Here is a 27,616-nt window from a genome sequence, read left to right as displayed (position 1 = left end):
TAATAAACAATGCAAAACTGCATAATAGTTCTTTTTCTTTTTAAAAGTGCAACTGAAAATGTATTTTGTGCCTTAACAATTGGACTTAAAAAAAAAAAAACCGTGATTGCGCTGATTTACGTCATATTTGTTTGGACCAGCAGAGGGCGCTGGTAACACAGTGGTCAGTTGGCATGCAGATATCTTGCAGTGAAGAAGAGAAGCTATGCTAGCAGACAGAGCTAATAGAAAAACGTGACTTTTACAGATATTCAAGTAATATTACAGATATTCTTTCGGTGCTAAAGGGGCAATGAATCATTTATTAACATATTAAAGAGTAGAAGGCGGCCAGAAAGAAAGCAGCAGCAGAATCCGCCCGCCGCCTACACTTCTGGATAGCCCTTTAACCTCTGCTGGTTAAAAAAAGTACTGCGACTCAATTTTCAGAAAATCGATATCAACCGTGATACCTATGAATCGATTTTTAACTGCCTTACGATTTATCGTTACATCCCTATCCACCACTGTTGTCTTCCGTGGACGTCCAGGACTTTTTGCGTCGCAAAATTCACCAGCGCTTTCTTTCTTTCTCAGGATTTACCAAACTATAGATTTAGCCACTCCTAATAATGTAGCAATTTCAACAATTGTTTTTTTTTAGTTTTTGTAGCTTAAGGATGGCTTGTTTCAAATGCATGGAGAGCTCTTTTGACCGAGCAAAATCTTACAAATACAAGCGAACACAACTTAAATCAACTCCAGGCCTTTTATATGTTACATTGGTAATGACAAAACGAAGGAATTACCCACACCGACGCATGAAATGGCTTTTGAGTCACTGTTCAATTACTTTTAGTCCCTTTTGAACTATAGGGTGACCCATGTTAAGGACCTGAAACTCCTAAACCCTTCATCCAATTTAAATGTGGATAACCTCATATGAAAGCTGAGTCCACACTTTATGTCCATTTCCGTTATATCACTATAATTTGAATATGTTTCATTATACAGGTAACAAAACAAAACTTATAGTATATGGACCTAACTGTATTTTTTTAATATAATTTTCGTTCACACACATTTTTCAAATCAGTCATCGTCGAGTTATTGTCACCTAAAAAAATGTAGTTGACGAAAACGATGACGAAAATGTTGAGTCTACTGCTTTAGATGACTCTCTCTCAGCTCCTCCTGTTATTGCTCAGCTTGCTGTAACTGCACCATTGTCTTCATTGACCTGGAAACTCTCCTGAATGAGAAGCAGTCGACGACAGAAATGTAGGAAAGTTGGATGAGCAGTAGAGAACTCAGCATTGTCAGCCAGCCCTGCCATTCGTGGAGGTGTCGGGACGCCCACAGTGCTCACCTTATCAGGCTCGAGGACACTGCCGGTGTCATTTTATTTGGCAGCCTCCACATTCAGATTTGGATAGTGCTGGATGTGCACGGAGGCTCTGTGACGGGCTGAAGCTTTGCCTCTGTGGTGGGGGAGAGATCTAGAATTAGACTGTGTGTGTGTGTGTGTGTCTGTGTGGTGTTGATGGAAATGCTCTTCACTGAGGCATGAATCTTGAATTTTTCATTTTGGTTGTGGAAAAGAAAGCAACAGCAGGTTGTAAAAGTGAAAGCAGAATTCAAGAGCAGCCGCGTAGCTGTTTAAAACATTTGAAGGTGTCTGTAATTCTGTATACCTTTTTTTTTTTTTTTTTTACAGACATGGTCAAATTTTATAAGAAGGGAAATAAACTTTACTTATCTGTAAAATTAACTTATCTGTAAATTACAGCCGCATGGATGGATTTTTTTCATGTTGACGTTGAATTCCTGCAGGTAGACTGTAGATTGTACTTTACCTTTTACATCTTTACAACTTCAATTTTCAGGTAAAAAAACAACAGAATGTGGCTTAAAGATCATACGGTTGGCTCTGTTGTTATAGTCAGATCTGGACATTGAGGCAATCAGAGTGTTTCTGGACGACAGCTGATTAGTATCTGCTCCAATAGTTAATGTGCAGAAGCTGGGGTAGTCATAGATGCTATTAAAACAGTGATGCAATCACTGAACTACTATAAATATCATTTAAACCCACATTTAGTCATTGTGAAATGCCCATGAGTCCTTGCAGCTGTTTGCACAAAATTGTGCAATGAGTTAAAATGAAAAAAACAGATGATCATGCATCCATCCATCTATGCACAGATCATCTGTTCTTCTAACTGGCCTATCATGTTTATGTTATTCAATCACATGGCATGTTTCTCTCTTAAAGCAACCTCTAGATACTGTATGTATAGATAAAGATGTACGGCAGTGTCATAGTATTATATTCTAGCTGCATCCGGAGTTTCTGAGAAATCTGTTTATGTATGATTCTTTTGAAATGCGAAAATGACTTAACTAGTCTTTTACTATGGTCTACTGCCGGTGGTCATTTATATACATTAATGTATATACTGTAAGTCCCGCCTTCATCCTATAGACCCCTATAAAGTCAACAAGTGTTTTTAATTTTACATTTACATGCGTTACATGCATTTATCCTGAAATATCCGAGATTGTGTGAAATTTGACATTTTTGCTACAATTGTTAGAAACTCAGCCACCTGTTTTATGGTGTAAAAAAACAACAAAAAACCTGAGAGAGAAATGTGAGATATGGTCCCACAGCATCTGAGTGAGGGTTTATTAATAATAATAATAATAATATTAATAATAATAATGCATTGGATTTTACATAGCGCTTTTTCATAGACACTCAAAGCGCTTTACATTGATGTGCATTATTCTTTCATTCCACACATGGTGGTGGTAAGCTACTATTGTAGCCACAGCAGCCCTGAGGCAGACTGACAGAAGATCCTTCGACCACCACCAACACCTCATTCATATGAGGCAATGTGGGTGAAGTGCCTTGCCCAAGGACACAATGACAATGGCTTGGATAGAGCGGGATTCAACCCCCAACCCTTCGTTTATTGGACAACGCACTCTACCACTGGGCCATGGTCGCCTGTTAGCCATGGTAGCCCCAGTTTAGTCCATGTCATATAGCTAATCCTTGAATTACAGCGCAATTTTGAACGAGATTATGAGCAAAATTTGACAAATTTGATATATTTGTCTATCCCATCCAGTCACCAGTTTTTCATGAGAAATAGCATGTATTTGCGTGTTATTGTCCCAAAATATGAATGTGAGGTATTTCCATGTCATATCAAAACCTGATAAAAAAAAAAAGAGTTCATATTGCATGTTGCTTTTTCCATTGTGATCACGGAAACTTGGAGGCCATATAAACATTGTTGTTTAGCCCTCTCCTGGAAATTGTTTCTAGTATTCACTCCCTTACATCTTTACAGTCATCAATGGTCACATTTTATTGATAATCTTTAAAATAATGTTCTGTGCTTTAAATGACAAACATTGTTCTTTAGATGAATTTATTTATGCATCATTTAAACTTCCTCAATCTAATTTCTTGCAAAAAAATATTAAAAGATAAACAGATTTGTAAGGCATTTGCTGATTCTTTTGATGTGTGTAACTTATTTTGTTTAATGTGAATATGGGATTATCTCTTTGCCAAGCCTTCTCATACAGTATGTGAGACTTATGATCTGGACTTGATTATATGATGGATAGACTTAGTGTTTTGTCACTACTGGCAGTCCTAAAGGGATTTTTACTTGCCACATTGCACTGCCATGCAGTTCTCCATTGTGAACAACCTGGGGCTGACTGCTTCTTGCCCAAAAACATTAAGACACATGGACAGTCAGAGTCTGAAATCGATCAGTTAAACACCTGATTAGAAGACAACCCCTCATAACTACTGGCGTTGTACTCAAAACAAATCCTTGTGTGTATGTTAAAGACACTGATAAGTTCACAATTATCTTAAATATCTGAAAGTAAGATGTTTATTTGACAGATTAATGATGCCTGAAGTAAGTGTTCAGAGGTATTTGTAACTAAAAATAAGATTAACTGATAACTGAAGTTGTTGCAGGTGCCAACACACAAGGGACTGGGAAAGATTTCCAGAGACCAAGAAGAATCCATGAGTTAACTATAAATGTTTGAAGTCAAATTACAACATTAATTAATCAGGATCAGTTCCAAGTGCTTCTAATTATCATCACATTAATGAAGTTGAAGAAAAGCAAATCAGTGCTGGTCTCCACTGGTCTTGAGAGTCCGGCCAGTCTGAAACCAAGACAAGACTAAGTAAAAATGCGTTTGAGTCCGAGACAAGACGAAGACCTTCAAAATCTGGTCTTGAGGACTACTACAACATACTGCCTATAGTCATGGTGGGTGGGGTGGGTTTTTTCTATATATTATCACTCGGTTTTTAGTTGCTCAGGTGGTGATGTGTTCTGATTGTTCTTAGCTCTTAGTTTGGTCTTGGTCTTTGGTTCATAGCCCCTGTGTTTCTACACCCAATATGTTTGTGCTTAGAGAGACTTATTGCCTCCTTCCTCCTTTCAGTTTCCACCTAGGTGTTCCACATCTCATGATTTCCTTCCCTCACTATTCAAGGAGTGTTTGAACAAAGTCTGGTTGTGGATGTTGTCATGTGGCTGTATTGTCGCTTCCTCCCGGTCGGTCTGTGTCTGAACTCTGCTTCTAGTTTTCAGTTTCATCTTCAAACTCAAACTTTCGTGTTGGATTATGAGTTTGTTGTTTAGGGATGCTTGCTGTTTGCTACTTTGTCGGATTGGTTTGTACTTGTGTACTGTCCTTGTTTGGATTGTGAGATCTAGAAAAAATAATTTGCTTTGAACATGTTAAACATCATTGTGCACTGTCCTTGCAACATGTCTAAGTCTTTTCTCTATCTATCTGTACGGTACAGGCCCATATATATATATATTCCTATTTATCTGCTGATGAAACTCTGCAATTTCCCCTTTGTGGGACTAATAAAGGTTATCTTTATGCACCCTGTAGTTAGTGTGTCAAACGATAAACACTTTGTTCCAAAATGAATGTGCCTAAAGCTGGAAAAAAGGACAATTAATAGACTATGATGACTCCGGTTATGCAGTGATTGTGTTTCAATGTATCAAAGCACAAAACCTTTTTCTTTTACACGCAAAGATCATTTTTCATGATTTACTGAAAGTTGGTCCAGCATCCAACTTTTATGAAACCCACGTTATAGCTGACTGGATTTCCACAAGTGCCGTAACATCATCAAGTTTTGTTTAGAATGAGATACCGAGAATGTATTTTTGATCAAACGCAGAATACTGTATCAAAGGGCTTTCTCAGACAGATCTCAGCAGAAATCACAGGAGGGTGTAGAATAAAGTAGATTTCATTCTGTTCTCAGGCGGTATACAGTTTCTGAAAATATAACATCACAAGTGAAGCATAAAGTTTTCAGCTTAAAGTGCAGCCTGGGGACACCTAAGAGTTCTTGAGAGGGTTTCCGAGATTTCCAGCAAAGTGCAGATTAGTGCAATTTGGAAATCTCAGGATATCCACTGAGTTAAAAGGGAATACAAAGTACATCCATACACACAATGTATGTAATGGTTCCATTAGCTCACTCTGCCTCTCCTTCCACCTAGGCATCATGTCCACTATGTAATCCCGTACGATGGGGACCATTCGTTGGTGGACTCTTCGGAGAACTACTTTGTCAGTGACAGTGTGACCAAGCAGGAGATGGACTTGATGCTGGGGCTACTGCTTGGCTTCTGCATCAGCTGGCTGCTGTTGTGGTTGGATGGAGTCTTACACTGTGCCGTCAGGGCCTGGAGGGCGAGCCGATACTATGGTAAGATCAAACCTGCCCAAATTACCACAACTGAGAGCTCGTTTTTTTTATGCACCAACACTTACAACGGCTCATCATCATCAAGCTCTATAAAAAGCTGATACGCTCTAATATTATTCATCTGGTGTGTCTATCTCATTCCTGTGATTATAGATTAAATTGTAGACAGTGAGTATCGCACCATTTTTCTTCAACAACGAAGATAATGTTTATTATTTGGAGCACACATGAGCAACTGGTGGCCGTGACTTAAAAAAACATACAGTACAAAACAGAAAATATACACAAAACTACTAAAAAAACTGTAATGACAATAAGACAGCTACAAATAAACACAAAAGAACAGAGAAATAAATAAAATGACAACAAAAATGAAACAGAATGTCTCCAAAAACACACACAAAAGACACAAAATGAGAACCAAAACACACAGATCCTTTGTTCTTTACTGTACTAAAGTTCCGATTCATCATTATTCTAAATGCCGACATGAATGTTCTTAATGTGGCCCTCGGGTCAGATACAATCACATTTTTGTAGCCCCCACTGTGGTGAAATATGCCCCTCCCTGTTTAAAGAAACGGTAACATCAGAATCAGAGTTCCTTTATTAATCCCAGGGGGACATTGCTTTCGTTACAGCCACTTAAGAAAAAATCACAAATAAAAGAATAAAATGTTTAACAAAGACAAAAGAAATAAAAAATGTTAAATAAGAGTATAATTAAGTAAAAGACTGTTAAAAATAATGATCAGATACACTAGTTATAATAAAGTAAGATTAATAATAATAATAATAATAATAATAATAATAATACAAATTTGATACAGATATTTACAAAAATAATACAAATATACAAATGATTGTGTTACAAAAATTAAAAGTCAAACCGTCTGTTTAACCAAATAAAACTTTTGTATCTTTTAATTAGTATCTTATTAAAGTACGTTGATCGTGCTATAGGTTAAACCTATATAATCATTAAGTGGCAGCAGCAGGAAGAAAATGGACTAAAGCAGTGAGACACCATAGTCTACCAACTACATAAAAGTTTTGTTGAAGTTGCCATTCTTTATGTTTAAAAATTGCTTCCTGGTCATATGTTGATAAAATTAATGTCCATATTAAATACAAGTGAGTGAGAATCCAGCTTGTTCTGTCAGACAGACTACAATCTAAATAATTATGTATCGACTTAGCTACCCTCCAAAACTTCATATTAAACTCACTTTAAATATCTGTCCATCTCTATGACAACCTAACAAAATAATACTGTCTTTGAAAAGGCAAAATTATATTTTATCTTTGTTAGCTTTCCAAGATTAAGTGTTTAGTTTAGCTTCCAGCGAAATAGTAAACACCTCAAATAGTGGACAAAACAAGTAAACACCCACTTTTAGCGGACCTCCAGAGTCTCCCACGGTCCAAGAACATCTATGTTCAGTTGTTTGGAGTCTCTGAGATGACTCAGTGGGACTGATGATCGTGTGTATTTGCCAAGGAACGCTGATACATTAATGTTTCCAAAAAAAAAGAGGACACTTGGTCAGACTCAGAGTTACTTAAAGTATACTCAAGGATATCTTATAATCCGATTTTCTTCATATTAAGTCTGATTTATACAGAATTAGTTTTCTCTGCTAACGTTTCTAAAAAACTAATAATTATAATGAAAATAATGTCATTTTCTAGTATGGAAATCAGCTTCTAACAAAGACATTTTGACTTTTTATACCCAGCATATCATATCTAAAAATATTTTAATAATTACAGCCATTAAAATATAAGGCAATTTTAACAAAATAAAGTTGTCTTCAAAAGATTACAATCTGGCCTTGCAGGTAAAATATTTATTTCTGTTTGTTCACTTAAGTTTTCGTGTCAAGTGGCCGTGAGTTAAAACGTGTAATGATAAAATATAATTAAAATGAAGTGCTTTTGTTTTCATGAATATATAATAATCCTGCAACATGTTTCACTTTAAACGACTTGCCAGGTTTACAGCACTCTCCCTATCACATTTCTAGCTCTTCTCTCTGATTTTCTGAGCCAAATGATCCATTTGTGTTTATCATAGGTGCATTTGACACATTATTGGATTTTGAATACAATTTTACTTGCATTTTTTCAAAAAGAAGAATTGGGAACACACAAAGCACATCACGCTTTTTTTACTCTCCGGTAATTCCTCATTTGTTTTTAAGTGACTGCTTTCGTCTTTGCTTCTAGATCGGCCCCTTCATTAAGTGTAATCAGTGTGTACTAAATATATGCAACTGATTACCTCTGATGAAATCTAATTCATGTAATGGAACAAAATATTAATAATGAGGAAAGAGTTTAAAAACAAATGTTATTAAAAGTGGAAACATTGTAAACTAAAAGTTAAAACAGTAAACTTGGTTTTGTAGGTTGGCTGCGTGTACTGATACGTAAACAAACCAAAAAAAAGAGTGTGAGTCCATGATTCCTGACCATCCAAAATCTAACTTTGTGTATATAAGATAAAATTTACATCATCGTCGATATTCATTATAATTATTATTATTATTTGGTTGAAATTATAATTGTCACTTCAAATTTCACTTTACTTATTTTTGAAAATGAGTACATTTGTTACAGTTAACAGCCTTTAGTTCAGGGGCCAAATAAGAATCGGTTTGATCTCAAGGGGGATGCAGATTTTAGGTGGGAAAATTTACAGATTGTTATCTAATTTTGGGAAATTTTGTGAAATAATTTGAGACAAATTGCAAAATTCTTTTTTATAAAAGGGGCGGGGCCAACAGTGGTGATTAAAGGTCCCATGTCATGCTATTTTTCACCCATCTTTATTTGTTCTTATTTATTTATTTGACTGTAGAAAATACATACATAGCACTAAGCGAAGGACGCTGAAATAATTTGAGACAAATTGCAAAATTATTTTCATGATTTGAAGTTAAAATTGACCACCATCATTTGATATAAGCGTCGGAAATCTGTGAGCCCTGCAAATATTGTGGCGTTGTATTGAAATTGTTTATTTGGAGGGACTGAGATGTGTGAATTATTTGGTAATTTACACAATGACATGTTTTCTCTGTCCTTTTCACTTTCTTCTGTGGGCCAAATTGGATGATCCTAAGGGCCAGATTTGGCCCCCATGTCTTGAGTTTGACACAGTGCTGTATGAGGGTGATCAGAATAAGATGGTGTAGAAGGTAGATAGATATAATTTCAGGTATAAATAAAATAAATAAATTAAATTAAAATGCATAATTTAGATAAAGGTTTACTAATCTAATGCAGTGTTTCTCAAATGGGGGTATGTGTACCCCTATAGGGGTATGCAATGGCACTACAGGGGGTACTAGAGAGAGAGAGAGAGAGAGAGAGAGAGAGAGAGAGAGAGAGAGAGAATGGGGGGAATTAACAAATGAAAACATTACAAAATATGGGTTTATAGGATTTATTTTTAGTTAAAAATGGTAATCATACTAAATATCACCAGCAACTCACAAAATGACAACAAAAACACACAAAATAGGTTAAAATTTAATATTAAATAATAAAAGAGAACAGACAAACAACAGAATGCACAAAATGACACCAAAAACCCTAACAAAGACACACTAAATGAGAGAAAAATACACAAGATCACTACAACATACACAAAAAATAAAGAAACAACATAAGAAACAACCAAACAACACCAAAAATACACATTAAGAGAAAATAATTTAAATAACACCAACAACATACAAAAACGACAACAAAAACACACATAAATAAGAGAAAAATATACTGAATAATATAAAGAACAGACAAACAACAACAGAATACACAAAATGACACAAAAAACACACAAAATGGTGATAGAAATGATCTTGCTTAGAATATGAAGTGAAAATACAAAGGTCAGTGTTGGTCACACATCAAGAGGCAGATGACTGGAAATGATAAAAACCATTGAAATAAATATATTCAGGTGACAATAAATACTATTGCATTCACTTATTTACAAAATGTGATTCTTTAAATTGTGTAACCACTGTATAGATGTTTTTTCACAGTATTATGAGCAAAATGTGGTGGTCGGACAAACGGGGAGCTAGGATTCACTAGGTAGAGAAATAGAGAAAGGGGTAGTTTGAGATCCACTGATCTAATGCATAGAGAATGTTGGCCCTAAACAGTTCACCATACATTAGAGTAACTTAGAGATAATGAAAAAGCAAATTACAGAGAAATCATCACGAATAAGCAAAAAGACTGATATTGTTGAATGTGAGGATTGGTTTCACTGCAAACTGCAGAGGGAGGGAGAGCTTTGATAGTCAGAATAAGGATTTCAAGCAGCAATCATTCCCACCAATCACACAAATAAGCTCCTTTAAACCTAGAAATCAGCTCCACAACTGGAAGGTAGAGTTGAAGAGGAGAGGGGATTTAGGTAATGTGGTCCCTCCTTTTGGAGAACATGATTGCCCTTTAAGATGGACCCGGAATTACCTGGAGTATGTTGATTTATGTCCTGAAATGACTTCTATACCAGAATGGACAAGCCTGTAAGAGGGCGTCTTCTTCACAGCTGCATAATGGCAAAACTGAAATCACACCCAAAGGAGGTGTCCTAATTAAATAAAGTTAGTTCAATCACTTCAACGTGTACTATTCTATTAAGTGATTCAGATTGTGTTCTGAAAGACTAAAAAAATGTCAGGAGTATGATTTGTAAATGCTGGGAATATGTCAGCGTCCATGCACAACATGATATTTAACTAACAAATATGTTGGAATCATCAATAATTCAAAGCTTCAGCAGATCATGCAGTGTGACTGAAGTATCAACACTTAAAGAGTAACTAAACCCTGAGGTCAAGGCTGGAAATGAAAAAAAATGCCTTATTATGGGCGGGGCTCCTGGAGTAGTTAAGACACGCCCAGTCTATATCAGGGGTCACCAACCTTTCTGAAACTGAGCTACTTCATAGGTACTGGATAGTTTGAAGGGCTACCAGTTAGAAAAGCACTTCTTAAATACTAAATGTTCACGGTTTCACTTTAATTTAATTTCAACACGAAGCACTTTATATGTCCTAATTAATGCAATTGTTTTCATTTTCATTACATTTCATAGGTGTTCCTATTTTACAAACCACTAAAAACAACCTAATGTAAAACATGTAAAACTGAACAATTATGTCGTATTTGACGAAAATCCACCTTGCGTTTTTAAAAATATATCATATTATATATAACATACACCGAATCTCTGCAACACTGAAAAACATTTCAAACATTCAATGAAAATAACATTTTAAGATAGTTATTTTAATACAAAAACGTTATTAACAGTATTTAAGTCAATGAAGTACTACATCTGCCATCTGCATTTATTTTTGTGAGTTTGAATCCTGGAAAGTTAATCATATTTTAGATGGAGCTCATTGGTGACTAGAGTTCCTGAGGGCCCCTCACATGGTTCATGAGGGCTACCTGGGGCCCACAGGCACCGTGTTGGTGACCCCTGATCTATACTATAAAGTTTCCTAAGAAAAATCATTGCTATACTAACCATTTAATCTGAGTACACAGTTTTTATAGAAGGGGCGGGGCCAACAGTGGTGAGTAATGATATAAGTAGCCACTACCATTCTCAGCCAAAAGCTAAATTTGATTGTAATAGCTGGATTTTAACCCATAGAGGGCAGTCACTCTTACATTTTTTACAACAAAATACATTGGACAAGAATCAAACAACACTATTTCATATCAAATACAATTGTTTTCAGCAGTAGTGTTTTTGTGGTGTAAAAAACAGAGTATTTATAATAAAGGCAATAATGTTTGCCTGATTAAAACTATGATTTATCAATTTAGCCATTTCTTCAATGGCCTAACAAAGCACAGCAACATTACGTAGCACATTTAAGCAACAAGACATTCAAAGTGATTCACGTAAAGGAATTCAAACCTGACACAGGGCACAAACAAAAAAACAAAATAATAAAAAAAAAAATAGAATAAAGAAATTTTTTAAAATCAAGAAAACAACAAATTTAAAATCAAAAGGATGCAACATAAATACAACCTGCATTATGGTACTGTGTTTCACAATAACAGTAAGTAAACTGTAAACAAAATGTTTTTTTGGCATAAAAAACAAGCTTTTAATTATTGTTTTAGCACTAACAGGTGCCTCCACTGTGGCGTTGTCCCTAAACTGGTCATGATAATTACCCCTGACCAAAGCTGTCACCAGAAATCAATTTGTAAATATGTACACAAAATGACAGAACAATACACACAAAAAGCAGGAATAAATATACAAAATTATTATTAAAAAAAACAATACAAAATTAAAGAAAAATACACAAAAATGACACCAAAAACACACACGATGACTATGAATAAATAACAGCTAAAAACCAAAAAAAACAAAACAATGACAGAAATAAACAAAAATTATTTCAAAAACACGTAGACTCATAACACAAAACAACAAAAATATACAGAATGACAAAAAAATATGCAAAACATCAACAAAAATGACAAAAAAATATGCAAAACATCAACAAAAATGACAAAAAACACAAAACAAGAAAAATACACAAAATATCAAAAACACAAATCTTGTTCTTTTGTGTATTAATGCTCAGATTGCTCATTATTCTAAATGCTGACATTAGAGTCAGAGTTACAGCCAGACTTCATTCATTGACATATGGCATTTTGTCACAACATTTTCTGCTTTTTTAAGCTTTTTATAATATCCTTCCTTCATATATAGTTTGACAACACAGTCTTTTTCTTATGAATGATGAAATGCTGAAATCAGGTGTTTAAATTCCATGCATTTTTTTTTTTATTATTTCCTACTATCATACCTTCACTCTGAGAGAAATGCATTGTATTACTTTGGATCTACATGAGAAAAGCAAACCTGTCCTGATAAACAAGTTTGGATGAACTACGGCCGGGCCCGCGGAACGTATCCGCGCCGAATAGCACGTACCATGTTCCCGAGAATTCAGTCAAATGACTCGGTTCCACCGAATAAAACGGGCATTAAAGGAGGAGTAGTCATTTAAATAATGGTGGCGCATACGGAGTAATGGGCCCCATTCATATATTGGTATGTGTCAATGATTCGGTACCACCAACTGTTTCAATATTTGACTCACAAATAAATGAGACACTGACTTTAATGGAAATTGTTGAAAAAAGGTGAGTGGGCCCCCGGGCCCCTAATCAAATTGTGCGAGGCATAATCGTAATCGACGTTGAATTACCTTTGAAATGATATATCACACAACTATGTTCCTATAAATTTGGAAATGACAGAAAATGGGGTTGGGTCCCTGGGCCCCATTTAAAAAAAAGGGCTCTGAGCGTCTCATCATATTCATTCATAGCGTATTCATACCAAACTGCATTCCGATTTAACGAGAACTAATGGAAGAGTAGTCATTTGAAAAATGGGCCCCCCGTGACACGTACGGGATAATGGGCCCCATTTATTTATTGGTATGTGCCAATGAGTCGATACCACCAACCGTCGTAATATTTGACTCGCAAATGAATGAGAAATCAACTTTTCTTTCTTTTTTTTCTTCGAAAATCGGGCTTGAGCGTCAATACGTACACAACCACAGATTATACCTACTAAATTTCAGCTTTAGCTTTGTTTGTAACATTGGTTTGGATACTCCTATTTGTCTTGTAAGTGACCCTCAGGTATTCTAGAACTGCAGGTGAGTAAGGGGTGAGCGTGTTTTGAAAATTTGCATATCTAGAGTTTTGATGACTCAGCAAAGGCAAAGGTGTAGAACAAACAATGGTACAGGTATTTTGCTGCGCCAGAGCCAACTAGTGTTAAAATTACAATGTGAATGCACAAAGGGTGTCGATAGGAATCTTTTCAATCCTAATAACATCTCCATAACATGGGAATATAGTACCACTGAGGACAATTTTTAATCATTTACAGGAATCATTAAAGCTGGACTAAAATACTTGGTGGACCGGTCCACTCTTATCACAGTCCTTTATGGTTGTCGACAGCTTTTCACGGCGTGTAGGAGACTAAGTGTTTAAGTAGTAAGTGTTTAAGTAGTACATGATGCAGGCTACCTTCTTCACAACGGGAACAGGCTCCCTCATGTTGGTCACTTCACCCTCAATATAAGGCCGGAGTAATTCACTCAGGGCTATAAGCAATTATTTTGACAGGCGGAAGTTCTCGTGCCATGCTTTCTTGTCTACTTTTGAATGCACCACTTTGTAGTCCTCCCAGGTCTTGTCCACAACTGTCTTGGCCTCCGCTGCTTCTCTGGTCCATCACAAATGTTGTTCCACTGTTTTTCTCCCTCCTCTAATAGGAGTCGTGACACTTGCTGACACGACTCTTGTACAGCATTTACTTCAGCTAAGGCTAGTTGGAGCTCGGTAGTCATTTCGGTGTTTTGTTAACCTCCACTGGCGCGTGCTTGTGATGTCATCTGTTTGCGACAAGAACTCCTTACACAGTGGCGAGACAGCGGAGCGTCACCAGGTTTCCCACTTTGGAAGGTGGTCTGGGATTCTTGCGTTTTTACCTCATGAAAACCCCAGCGTCGTCTAAACAATACAGACATCTGGGAAAATACTTTCACCCATGAGCGTTCTCGTGTAAACAGGGCCTGTAAGTACACATGAAAACATCGTACCCAGAATTATCATTCAATTTATTTAATTAATTATCCTACTGGCATTTTTAGTGAGAAACACTCTCTCACCCTGTTTTTCATTTTTATTCACTTACCCCCATGACAATTTGTGTACCCCTGGGGGTATCCGTATCCCACTTTGGGAACCTAGGATTTAAACTATCATTTGCTGTATTTGAGAATGCAATTCAAACCTCAGCCGGAGTCTGTTCCAAGATGAAAATGCTGTTTAGTGCGTCCGTTATTCTCTTCCATAGAACATTTAAATGAGTTCCTTAAATTCCATTTTTCAACCTCCCAAAAAGCACATTGTTGTTTTGACTGTGAGGATGCTGATTTTTATCTCGGAAACATTTATTACTTTGCCCATGTTTGTTTTACCTCAGTGGGCGGGGCATCCAAACCTGGACTATTTAAGGGATCTGCATCTATCAAGACCCGATCATTGGTGTGCTGGGATTGGTCAGATACAAATGTTGCATGTCCCACGTTGGTCCTGTCATACGACCAAATGTGCAGATTTTCACCCGTTTTCACGCAAGGTTGATAAATGAGGGCCATTTTGTGGATTTTTTACATTTTGTGGATTTTTGGGGCATTTTTGTAATGTGTTATGCTTTTTATTCCTTCCTTAAACCATTTTTAATAAATGGCTATGAGAAACATACTAAAGAATAGGCCTGATTCTGTTGTAGCTTCGAATCAGTTTATATTGGAGCTAAGCAGACTACACAAACCATGTTAACTCTACTTTTATATAACCAAGTAAAGTAAAACATCCGGCCAGCCAGGTTAAGCTAGCGAACAGTGCTGCAGTAAAAATGCTTCTGTGCCCCATGTCTCCATTAAAAAACCATCATATGAGCAGAATTTTTTTTCTAAAAAATGTCACGACTTAAAACCTTAAAACACTCATTATTTAAAAATGTGCACATGGTGAAGAAGAGATTACTTTAAGATAGTTTTGTTTTGTTTGGCGTGATAATTAAGTGAAGGCATTAAAGAAACGGCTTAATCCAGCTGCGCCTCAATGGCAGAGGAGATGCTGAGACTTGGTTCACGCCATCTGCTGTGCTGAATTCTATTCCTCCACACAATGTGCCTCACTAATCTTCATTAGTCATCTTCCCCTCCTTAAAAAATACATTTTATTTTTGCTGTGGACAGACGAGACATGGTAATTCAGTAATGTGGTGCGTGGCTAGCTACTGAACATTATTTGGGCTGAAACATGTTTGTGCGAATGGAAAAACACAGCAACACAAGCAGAGCCAGTATCCATTGTAGTTCTTGGTGGTTTGTTTGCTTGCATGTGTTCCTGTCTTTTTACTAAATAAAGCTACTGTATTCACTTACATAAACCAAGGCTTTAGTATTCTGTGACGCACTGATGGATGGCCTGGATCTCCACTTATGAGGATATGTTGGTGAGTTGTGACCTGGATATCTGTGGAAAAGCTCCTTAGGCAGGTTTGGTTGAAAAGTGCACTAAAATAGGTTTTCCCCAAAGAAGACGTTTGGTTTTTGGATTTGACTGTTCGACTTTCTGCTCTGATAACCCACAGCGTTTGAACAATCACGTGCCCTTGTTTTCTCTTTTCTTGCCTCTTTGGAATGGTTTTGGAGCAGTTTGGGAGTGCAGCAACTGCAGTTTCAAAACTAGTTTAATAAATGTACACTGTAAAAAATAAAACATTGACTCTTTCTTAAAAACACAATGCAAACTCATTGCCTTAAAGAAATCAGTGAGATTTGAATTAAGTTAATCAAAAATGTTCTTTCTGAGCAACGAGTACAACAATGTCCTTGTGACGTGAAATAGGAGGTGAATGCGTGCGTGATGCAGCTAGACCAATGAAGTTAGGGTAGTCTAGGGCTGCCGAATGTTCCTTAAAATATGGAATTATAATAATAACTTGAATTTATATAGCGCTTTTTTTGAGGAGACGCAAAGCCACTCACATCAGTCATACCAGTGGTGGTAAGCTACGATGAAGCCACAGCTGCCCTGAGGCACACTGACAGAAGGGTGGCTGCCATTTCACGCCTACGGCCCCTCTGACCACCACCAACATACATGCACAATTCATACCCATTCATACGAGGCAATGTGGGTAAAGTGTCTTGCCCAAGGACACAACTACAGTGACTCAGATAGAACAGGATTCGAACCCCCAACCCTTTGATTATTGGAAGACCCACTCTACCACTGATCCATGCACGGTCGGTCATTGTCCCTAACCCCCAATTTTCACTGGATGTGTAACTGCTGTGTATCAGCTGCTTCATGCCTCAGACCTGCCCACTTTAGTTCAAAACATAATATACAAATTATGTTCTAACCTTTCTTTGTTCGATAAAGCCTTGTATTTCAGTGTAGTGTTCTAGAATATTTCAATTCAGTGCAGGGTTGCTTCAAAATGTAGAATTATTTCAACGTGAGCGCACATCTCCAACATTAGTTTTTAGAACACATCGTTTTCATAAAAAACAGAATCTACACTAGTCAATGAAGGCAGTGGTTTCAAACTTTTTCTGCTGTACCTCCCTTTGAAAACCTGTATTAATGCTCAGATTGGTCATTATTCTAAATGCTGACATGAATGTTGATGATGTGGCCCTCGGATCAGACAGTCACAGTTTTCTGGCCTCCACTGTGATGCAAGTTGACTTTCTCTGTTAAAAATAAGGGGCAATTTACATTTTTTTTTCATAAATCCCTGGCAATTAGGGATGCACCGAATATTGCAAAAAAAGCCACATTCTGCCGTTGGTTTAGTGAGTTAAAAGCAAGGCCGAATAGTAGCGTGTGACGCAATGTGCAGTGATTTTGAGTCGGAAAAGTGTGTGCGCGTTGCTGCAGGAACACAGCAGCAGCAGCTCCTCCTTTCCGCACACAAACACAGCCAGACTCTTTCCTTTCTGCTTACCGCTCTCTGTCGTCCGTCACCGAGTCCGTTGTTAGCGCTGTGAGCCACGAATCCGTAAACATCCCCATTGTTTTCTCCTTACACTACAACGGGTCTCGCTGCATAAACTGGTGTAGCATTAGCACGGAGTGCTAACAGCTGATGTGTGTAAACAATGGGTCCGTGGCTCCAAGCAGTGATTCTCAACACAATCGGCAGCAGAAAAAGTAGTACAGTTTGTATTTACATATATGGAAATAAAGTATAATATATATTCTATATTAAACAGCAGTGTTGTATTAGCTGTTAGATAGTTGGAGAGGGAGGAGCTCACATTCTAGGAGGCGTGTTAGGTCACGTCACCTGCCAACGTGGGCAAAATCCAACTGTCCCGTTTAAAGCTGACTTTTTACAAAATGTGGAATAACAAGGGAGGGAGGAAACAACTTTTTCAACTTTGGCCCTCTGAAGAATGAGGCTAAAGGGATGTACAGTATATGACTGTAGCAAAACCATTAAAGTTATTTTTTTTTTCATCATACCTCTCCTTTAATGCACTTTAGTTTTTTTTTTGGAATGTATGTTTTGTTTTATTTGAAGGGCTAATATAAATGAAAAAATTTGTTGTGCTTTTTTTGAAAAGCAAAGGCTACTGGAATATTTAAAAAATGTCATAATATTCAATAAACATTTAGTTTCTTTAAAAAAGATGTCTAAAAATTTATTCTAGGCTAATTATGCACTATTAAAAAAAATTGTGAAAAACTTAACAACTGCATTGGATATTCGGTATTCGGCCAAGCGTTTGTATTTTATTCGGCTTTGGCCACAACTTTTAATTTCGGTGCATCCCTAATGGAAATGTTAATGACTCCCACCTAACATGTCACATTAAATGATCATATCTCCATTGTTGTTTGCCCTATTAGAATACATTCAACAGTTTCTAAAAGCTAAGGTGTTGGACTTTATAGCCAATATAATGTCACACACACACACACGAGTTATTACACTCACACGTGTGGAGGAAGCCTTTGAAACAGCTGCTTCGTGCCACACAGCAGGGTGGAGAACAATGAGCAAATAACAATGGATTTTGATCAGAATTTCATCTGAAAAATCAGTTTTTTTAAACCTTACAGACGATAGCTGCTAACTAACTGTCCTGTGTTTATTTATGTATTACAACAGAGGTTCTCAACTTGTAGGTCGGGGCCCAAAATTGGGTCGCAGTCCATCTTCAGTGGAAAAAAGCACATACATGTTACAGTGACTGTTTTTGGGATCCCACTGGCATCAGTAATGGATGAGAACAAGTTTTGGATGAAATGCAGGTGAAGTTTAAAAATGTTTAAAGTTGTTGTCCTCAGCAGCTCATTTTCAAATATAAATATGATACTTGTAGGGAGTTATTCATTTCTTTCAAGTACTTATACATTTCGGGATTAAGGTTTCTTCAACCCCTCTCATGTGTGTGTCTGTTTTTGCGTCGAATGGGACGTTGGTGCTTGGTCAGACTCGTTTAGCCACCTGAGATGAAGAATGAAGGTGAGGCTGACAGAGCAGATGAGTGTGTGTGTGTGTGTGTGTGTGTGTGTGTGTGTGTGTGTGTGTTGGGAGGCCAGGATGGAGATGCTGTCATATCCCAACCCCCATTTACACACGCACACACATCCTAGCTACTTTAACGAGAGCTATAAATAGAATGAGAGGGAGCAGCTGGAATGACAAGTGAGAAACACACACACACACACACACACACACACACACACACACACACACACACACACACACACACACACACACACACACACACACACACACACACACACACACACACACACACACACACACACACACACACACACACACGTTGCATTGAGATGCACGTTGATTCCCAGAGCTTTTTCCCTCCTAACTCCATCTGTGACTCCACCCTCTCTCCCCTCCCTGTCACTTATTGAATCCACTCTGACCATTTCCTCACTGCTGCCTCTACACTTTGATCTTCTCCTTCTCAGAGTTCATATTTGCATAAATATCTGATAGCAGAGCCTTCACAGGGGGAAGAAGACCAAAAAAGAAAAACTGATGACTTAGCATTTAGCGTTAACGCACGTATCTGGCTTCTCTCTGCTTTCGAGAGCATAACGCTTGTGTGTGTTTGTGCCCATTTTTCTTTTGCGTTGTCATTCTTCTGTGACTCCATCTCAGCCCTTTCATCCAAATAAGACGGAGATGTGTTATTTTGCCCCATTTTCTATGGATACCCTTCAGAGGCGTCTGTGGACAGCATAACCATTCACAGCTATAAATAACTCTCTTTCTGTGTGTGTGTGTGTGTGTGTGTGTGTGCGTTTGTCTCTTCTCCCCCTTCTTCCAACAACCCACACCTTCCCCATCACCACCCCCCAACCTCCCCCACCCCTCGGACTTGCTCTCATCCATTAGCTTCCCGTCTTTTGCGGTGTGGGGCACCCCCTCTTTCTCCTCTTCGCATCACTGACCCCAGTTTATAACTAGAACCCCCCCCCCCCACACACACACACACACACACACACACACACACCATGGTTTCAGAGGGTTGGCATTTTGCATCACAAAGATTAAATTCACACACAGATGGCAAGCTGGCGGCTGATTGGTCATCAATAATGAGTGAAAATGTTTTTTCTTAATGAGCAGGAATCGTTGCTCATGGAGTAGAATCTGAGGTGTGTTGGGTGGGGGGGGGGGGGGGGGGGGTCAAGGGTAAAGTTAAGGTGCACTCAAAGAGATGACTTGATGTCATTCACTGTTTTCCAATATTTCAATGGTGCAGTCTTTTATCTGGTTGGCATTACTCAGTTTTGGCTGTAAAATATCAGCCTCACTTCCCCGCAGCAGAATTTACAGCTGCTGCTGTGGTTATTGGATATAAAAGACTGATTATTGTTCAGCTTTCCCACTCTGAAGTTTGTGTATAATCACATTTAACAGACCGGAGGTCATCCTTAAGGTGTGTTCCAACCGACCGCGACTTCAGCAACTATAGTAAGAAAATAGAAAATAGTCAAGCTTTTTGCTCGCTTCATCTACTCCAATGACGTGACGACTGGGAGAGTGACGTGGGAAGAAACTCATTGCCGATGGATGTCGCGACACAGTGTCACTCAAAGTCTAAAAATGTTCAACGTTGAGCGACTTCCAGTGACTCAGATTGTACGATTGATTCGCTGGAAGTTGCGTCATTTACATTGTTTTGAACCGCATGCCGGTATGGTGTGGCCCGTGGGGGCCTGATTGACAATAGCTAGGGCTCAACATGCTGGCAACATGGGTGGAGAGTGATTTGGGACATTCTGGGGGGCTAGGCCCGTGCTCCAGGGAACCGCTTAGGCTCCTTGGCTCCCGTTGTTGCTGCTGGCCTGGCTCCACCTTCGAGCCTGGGGCGGCGCCTGGGTTGATAGAAGCGGTTCTTTCACAAACATCAATTGTGGATGCACTGGCATTCCTTGGGTTGTGGAATAAGCTCATACTGGGCTTAACCTTAGACACGTTGATCCCAAAAACGGTTTTAGGTATAACCACTAACTCCTTCGCTCTGTTCACGGCCATCGTCATTATACTTAAACCGGGTGCTGTGTCACCCGCTTCAATTTCTCCACACTGGATTAACTGCTTACACCCTACAACACAATATGTACAATAACTGTATCATCACATTGCACTTTCAACTTAAAATTGTCGACTCTTCCCTACCCCTTCTGTGACTTCCTCTTCCCTGTTCCCTTCCCCCTCACCTAGGTGTAACACTACCTTCTATTTTTATATTCTGCCTTTAACAAAGTTTTTCTTACTCTTCCTTAGGGAGGCCTGGTGATGGTCACAATTATGACAAAATTTATTTAATTGCAATAATAAAACCTTCATAGTTGTTGCGAAAATATTGCACTACATGGAGTGTTGACCTTAGACAGCATGTGAAGACAAGGTATATATAAAAGAAAAAAAAAAACATTAAAACATTAGTCGTCAGAGTCGCATTTAGTCTGTGTTCACATGGTGCTGGACTTAATTCAGCCTGCACATGTGAACAGTATTGTGGATCACAGACAGGGCTGACATATAGCACTAATGCTACGAGTTTTACTCATTTTTTTATCAGAGCCTGTGATTTTCCATTTGAAAAGTTTGCTAATTTCGTTTCAAAGTTCAACCGTTCCCGTGTCATTTCCACGTCACATTTTGTGTGAGAATTGACATTGAATTGTCTCTGCCTCCTCTTCTGTCCACACGTACCACGCCATGTTGTCTTGGAGAGAAGTGGTCATGTGACCAGGTAGGTGACGTCCTGTGACGTGTAATTGCGCAAAAGGTTTTTCCCCTGCACTTTTGAGATACATTTCAATATCGAAACTTTTGAATAACCTGCTCATGAAAGCGTAGAAACTTTTCAGTGATATTTGATTTTTTTTTTGTTTTTTCCCCCCCGAAATACAGGTTTTCATTACCAGTTTTTATTGAACTATTTAGATTTTGTGCAATTCCAAGAGTAATGGTAACACAACTTGTGTCATTTCCATTAATGAAGGAAATTCTATATTTTCTAATCACAGAAAATTGGAGGCCCTATTTTAAGAATCAAGGGTTCTTTTCATTTAAATTCAGTTTCAGTCAAAATTTAAAATGACTAAAGCCGACTAAAATGTTGGAAAATTATAGTCAACTGAATTTATCCAATTATTCTATTAAATATTTATTGTATGTCTTACAATTGGGGGTAAACAGATTAACTCTGATTAACAAATTTTTTTTGCCATCCTCACTAACTTGTAACCGGCTCAAAATGAACAACTTCTAAATTAAATTAGTTCAGATAAACCTTTAACTTTTATTTTCTATATTGATTAAAGTATCAAGATTTTTGTCCTGTTTCTGTTTCCTTTTAAGTGTTTGTCTAATTAAAAAAAACAAATACGCCAAAATGTATTCATCTTTGAAATTAACGCTGACCCACAGAAACGCCCAATCATGCACACACTGTCACACATTTTAAACAATTAAGAGCATAGATGGGTGACTTTTAACACAGCGGGGCCCATTCATGTCAACATCGAGCATTAACAGAGGAAACAACAGCAAACCTTTTTGTGTGTGTGTCACAAATGTGTATTTCTATTGTTTTGTTTGCTTTTGGAATCATTTTGTGTATTGTTAATGTGATTTGTACATTTTTACTGTTATTTTGATGGTTTTTCACCAATTTGTGTATTTTTGTTATCCTTTGCTGCATATTTCTGTGAACCTGGATGTTTTTTGGACTCACTTTGTGTATTTTTGCTCTTTTATGTCTAATATTCTGTCATTTTATGTGTTGAGAATGTGGGAGGAAACTGATTGAAGCAACATATCTAGAGCGCAGAGGAATTTTTGAAATAGGAGCTCCTTCACGTTTTCTGATGAACAATGGTCGTTTAATGCTACTGTCACTTCGTGACCTCATGTGTGTCTCCTCTGTGTGAACACACTATTCTGAGGAAAGGTAGATGGATTGTCTTTATATTAGGGTCAAATTAATTTTGAGCACTAATAGATTATCAGGAGTAATGGATCAAAGGGACATCTTTTATTTTTAAAAGCACAAGCTCAGAAGTCAAGGTCAATGTGACCTCACTTTATTACATCTCTGTGAAGGTTTCAGGGAGTGATCTTAGGTTTGACAGACAGATTCTCTTTTACTTAACATTGACCTCATTAGTTGTTAAATATCCCTGTCACTGACAGTATGGATGCTCCCTTGTGGAAAACTCTGCTAATAAAATCCTACCCTTATTATCTTTGATCGATTCCTTTCCATTCTTTCTACATTTTATGTGCAAGTGTGCCAAGACAATAATGGAAATTGCCACGTCAGTTGACAGAGACATTCGTTAAAGAGAGTAATTATTGTTCCCGATAGAGGTTAACATTTATACCATAAGTAACTGATATCGCAAAAGTCGACTTTCTCCTTTTCCAACACAGGGTTTGCATGAAAATGGAATAAACGTAACTCTGTGACTAACAATCCTAACAATGGATGCTTACATATTTTAATTATTGTGGCCATTATTTCTGTGGTTTTCCTGTTCTCCTAGTACCTTCAAGGTTTTTGTCCACGAATTTGACGTGGTTGTTCAAAGTTGTGAGGCATTTATTTACAGCTTGAGCCATTTATAATGACTAGTACAGTGCCCTTCGGAAGTATGCATTCATATGGTGGGAGGAGCTTAAGTAGAGTTGTCAATTATGGCCAAATGAGTGTGTGTTTTGAAGGTTGGATGTACAAAGTTGAAGAGGTGTACACACTCTGTTACTGTGTAGTGTTATAAAGGGGTACATTTGTGGGTGCAAAATAAAATACTGTGTGCATTTTACCTGGTTTAATTCTATGGGACATGCGCATGATAAATGTGTTTGTTTTTTTTAATCATTTTTATATTTCTTTCGTTTTGGTGTATTTTTCTGTAATGGATGTTTTTTGGAGTCATGTGTATTTTTGTATTTGTGGTCTTTTTGTGCATTTCTTCTATAATTGTAGTATATAATATATAAATATTGTTTAGTTTTTTTGTTTTATTTTACTCATTTAGTATATTTTTTATTATAAATACTGTGTGTGAAAGTGTACCTCCATCTCCTCCTTGCGTTCTCTCTCACACACGCACGCGGGCACCTCATGCACATTGTGCGTGTGTGTGTGTCTGTCTGTATGTATCTTCTCCGTACGTTATCTCTCACACGCGCGTCATGCACATAATCCGTCGCAAGTTGTTGAGAGATTAAAAAAAAAAAAAAAGAGACACGGAAGTACCACGAAAAACAAACGTTTTGCAACACCAAAGTCGCAACTCTCTCTCTCTAAACGGCTCTGTGTGCGTTCAGCATGTATATCCCGCTGTAGTGCACGCATGCGCATCAGCCGTGTGTGTTTACATTGTAGCTGCTAGCATATTTCTTAACACATAGAATAATATAAGAAGAAAAACTCACCCTTGCGCAGAACAAACAATAATCATAATGGAGCCATGTTGTGGACCCATCCACTCACAAAAACGTTACATTCCTCTGTCTGAAGAAGCAGAATGTTTGTGATATGGTCGGCTAATGGCCGTTAGCACAGCTGCCGCCCACAGTCATGGAAACGGAGGAGGAAGTGACGTCTGTGACCCGCGATTTTAAGGAAGTTTGGGATCATGGGAATAATATTAAATAACCATGAAATATTAACTTAAATTACTTTTAAAAAAAACGTTTTTAATATTGACCTTTTTTTTTTTTAACCCAAACAAACTGCGACACAGTGACATCATGGACCCGCAACCGGAAGTAGCACGCTCATTACCGAGAGGGCCGTAATCTTAAAATGAACGTTTTGCTTCACCAAATTACTCCAAAATAACGAATGCACACACTTGGGGTATTTGGAACCCGTTGACTAAATTTCAGGTCGAACTCATACCGCGTAGGGGAGATATTCGCTCCACACACACACGCACGCACACGCACACGCACGCGCACACTCACACTCACACTCACACTCACACTCAATTTGTTGTCCTATGATGAAAGTACTTCCATTATTTGCTTCCAACCTGTAGGTAGAGGCTGTGGCATTAAGGTGGATACATACAGTACTTCTTTAAAGTTTAGGGGGACTTTCAAACATTCACATTTATTATTAAAAATACAAACATGAGGCGGGGGATGGTGAGAATATTAAAGTATATCTTGGTTTCCAAAGGCTCTGACTGTTGCCAACTGGTTCCCAGGAGGATAACTCATCCTGATTTTTGTTAGGGAATGCTGTGCTGTCGGCTAGTTATGGAAACTTACATCAAGACGCTTCAGGACATGTTTTAATGAGAGTGCGTTAAGCAGAAGTGTTACGCCTTTAACACTTTCAACTATTTCATTTAGAGCAGAGATGGGCAACTTGTATCTCAGCAGGGGCCACAAAAATGTGATTGTATCTCATCCAAGGGCCACAACATGTCTCTCAGGTACTGCATTGTTCCAGACAACTTTAAAAAAAATCAACCATCATCTCAGTGCCTAAGAAAACACCTTTCACATGTGTAAATGACTGTCGGCCTGTGGCCCTCACTTCAGTTCTTATGAAAACTTTTGAGCGCATTGTGCTGGACCACATAAAGGCCCAGAGCCCTGTGTCTGTGGATCCTTTCAGATGCCATTTCTTTTGCTTTGAACTCTGTGTATATACATTTGGACAAAGAAAAATCCCAAGCCAGGATTCTTTTTATTGATTTATAGCTCTGCTTTTAACTCTCTTGTTCCTACGAGGCTCATTGTGTGATACTGTGTGATGCCATTTGCAAATAGATTTTTATTTTTTTAACCTGTAGACCGCAAAGGGTTAAGGTTAATGACTGTATCTCTAATGAACTCACTGTGAGTAATGGCTCTCCACAGGGTTGTATTTTGAGTCCTTTGTTGTATACTCTGTACACCCATGATTGTGTTTCATCCAATACTAAAGATCTAATAATCAAGTATGCAGATGACACAATTATTGTTGCTTTGATTTCCTCAAACAATGACTCTTTTTACAAAACCGAGGTGCAAAATGTAGTGTCCTGGAGTGAGCAAAACAATTTGACTGTGAACACCTCAAAAACATTTGAGTTGGTCTTTGATTTTAGAAAAAGTAAACCTGTACCTGTACCTGTTTTTGTAAATGGTGCTGAGGTTGACATTTTTGAAAATTGTAAATTTCTCGGTGTGACATTGTCAAACGATCTAAGCTGGAGTTCAAATACAGTATAAGTGTTGTCGTGAAAAAGCCTCGCCAGCGGCTTTTCTTTCTGCATAAATTGAAAAAATCTACTCTCAATAAGCAGATTATTTTCTTCTTATTTCTGCAATCACGGTGTGGTTTAGAAACTCTACAGCGAAAGAAAAGAAAGCTTTAAATCGTGTTGTCCGCTCTGACAGTAGGACCATCGGTTATTTTTGTTGTCGTTTTGTATATTTTTTGGCCTTTCTGTGTATTTTGGTTGGTGTTCAGTGGGTTATTACAGTAATTTTTGTTGTCAAATATTTTCATTTGTGTAGTTTTGCATATATTTTTCTGTTATTTTTTGTAGTTTTTTTATATTTTGCTGTGTATATTTTGTCACTATGTATTTTTGTTGTTTTGTGTGTTTTTGGAGTCATTTTGTGCATTTCTGTTGTTTTATTATTTGTCAGTATTTTTGTTGTTTTGTGCATTTTTGTTTTGTATATTTTTGGAGTATTTTCTGGTATTTTTTATCTATTCATTATGTATATTTTTGTACATATAGTTCTGTGTATTACTCTGTCATTTTGTGCATCGCACATTACACTGAGGTCTGTTATCTTTTTTTTTAACGTTTCAACATACATACAAGACAGTGACGGAGAAAACAGTGTAAGGTCCCGAAAAGACACCCGTAAACGATATTTACAGAGGGCCGCATGTTGCGGATGTCTGGTATCGATGTTGAACATTCCTGTAACAGTTAAGAAGTTGGGGCTGGAATGTGCCCTTGTTGGCCATCACTAACTTCCCTTTTGCCCCGTGTTTCCCACAGATACTCCTTCCTGGTCATGGATTCCCCAGTTCTGCAATCTCAGAGAATTCCGTCGCAGAGCCCAGCTCAGACAGCTTGACGACTCCAGCGGCAACATGGTTCACATCAAGCAGAAGCTCTACCACAACGGCCACCCCAGCCCTCGTCACCTTTGACTCTAAACAGCCAAAAGAAAAACAACAAACTACTCAACAAAAATGACTCAAAACCTCTTTCACACCTCCTTATCCCCTCCAATATTTCCATTAAATCCTTCCCTTCCAAAACACTTTTCTCCAATTTTCCAAAACATGGCCAACTGTTGCCTCAGAGACCCAGACAAACTGTCTTTCTCAATGTCCATGAAATGGTTCCCATTGAACTCCCTCCCCACGGCAGGATTTGATGATTCGATTCCACCCTGATCAGCACTTCAGTAAATTTCCACATTGGAGCAAAAAAGATGATTATTTGTTGCCACCTAAATCTTGTCTTTTGTCCATGCTCGCTGTTGTGGTTTGAGAAACAAAAAAAGAAAAGAAAAAAAAAGAGAGAGAATCTTTTTAAGGGTGTTTTCTTTGTGTATAAAGACATTTTCTGTGTTCATTGTTAAACTTGGCATGCTCTTTTAGAACAGGGTATGAAGTGGGCGGCACGTAGGGTGTT

The 27,616-nt window shown here is 37.8% G+C and overlaps 1 protein-coding gene across 1 annotated transcript in view; it reads left to right on the top strand.

The window, feature by feature from the left end:
* The window catches only part of tmem240a (transmembrane protein 240a), a 34,303-nt gene extending 6,824 nt beyond the window's left edge, over positions 1–27,479 (top strand). Inside the window, exons 3-4 of the mRNA XM_028454218.1 lie at positions 5,565–5,773; positions 26,972–27,479. Coding sequence (XP_028310019.1) covers positions 5,565–5,773; positions 26,972–27,126 — 364 coding nt within the window. The 3' untranslated portion in view covers positions 27,127–27,479. The remainder of the gene's footprint in view (positions 1–5,564; positions 5,774–26,971) is intronic.
* The last annotated feature ends 137 nt before the right edge of the window (positions 27,480–27,616 follow it).

This window comes from Gouania willdenowi, chromosome 7 (assembly GCF_900634775.1).
Source record: "Gouania willdenowi chromosome 7, fGouWil2.1, whole genome shotgun sequence".
Lineage (NCBI taxonomy): Eukaryota > Metazoa > Chordata > Actinopteri > Blenniiformes > Gobiesocidae > Gouania > Gouania willdenowi.
The sequence above is the reverse complement of the archived record's forward strand: the minus strand, read 5'-3'. Positions and strand labels throughout refer to the sequence as shown.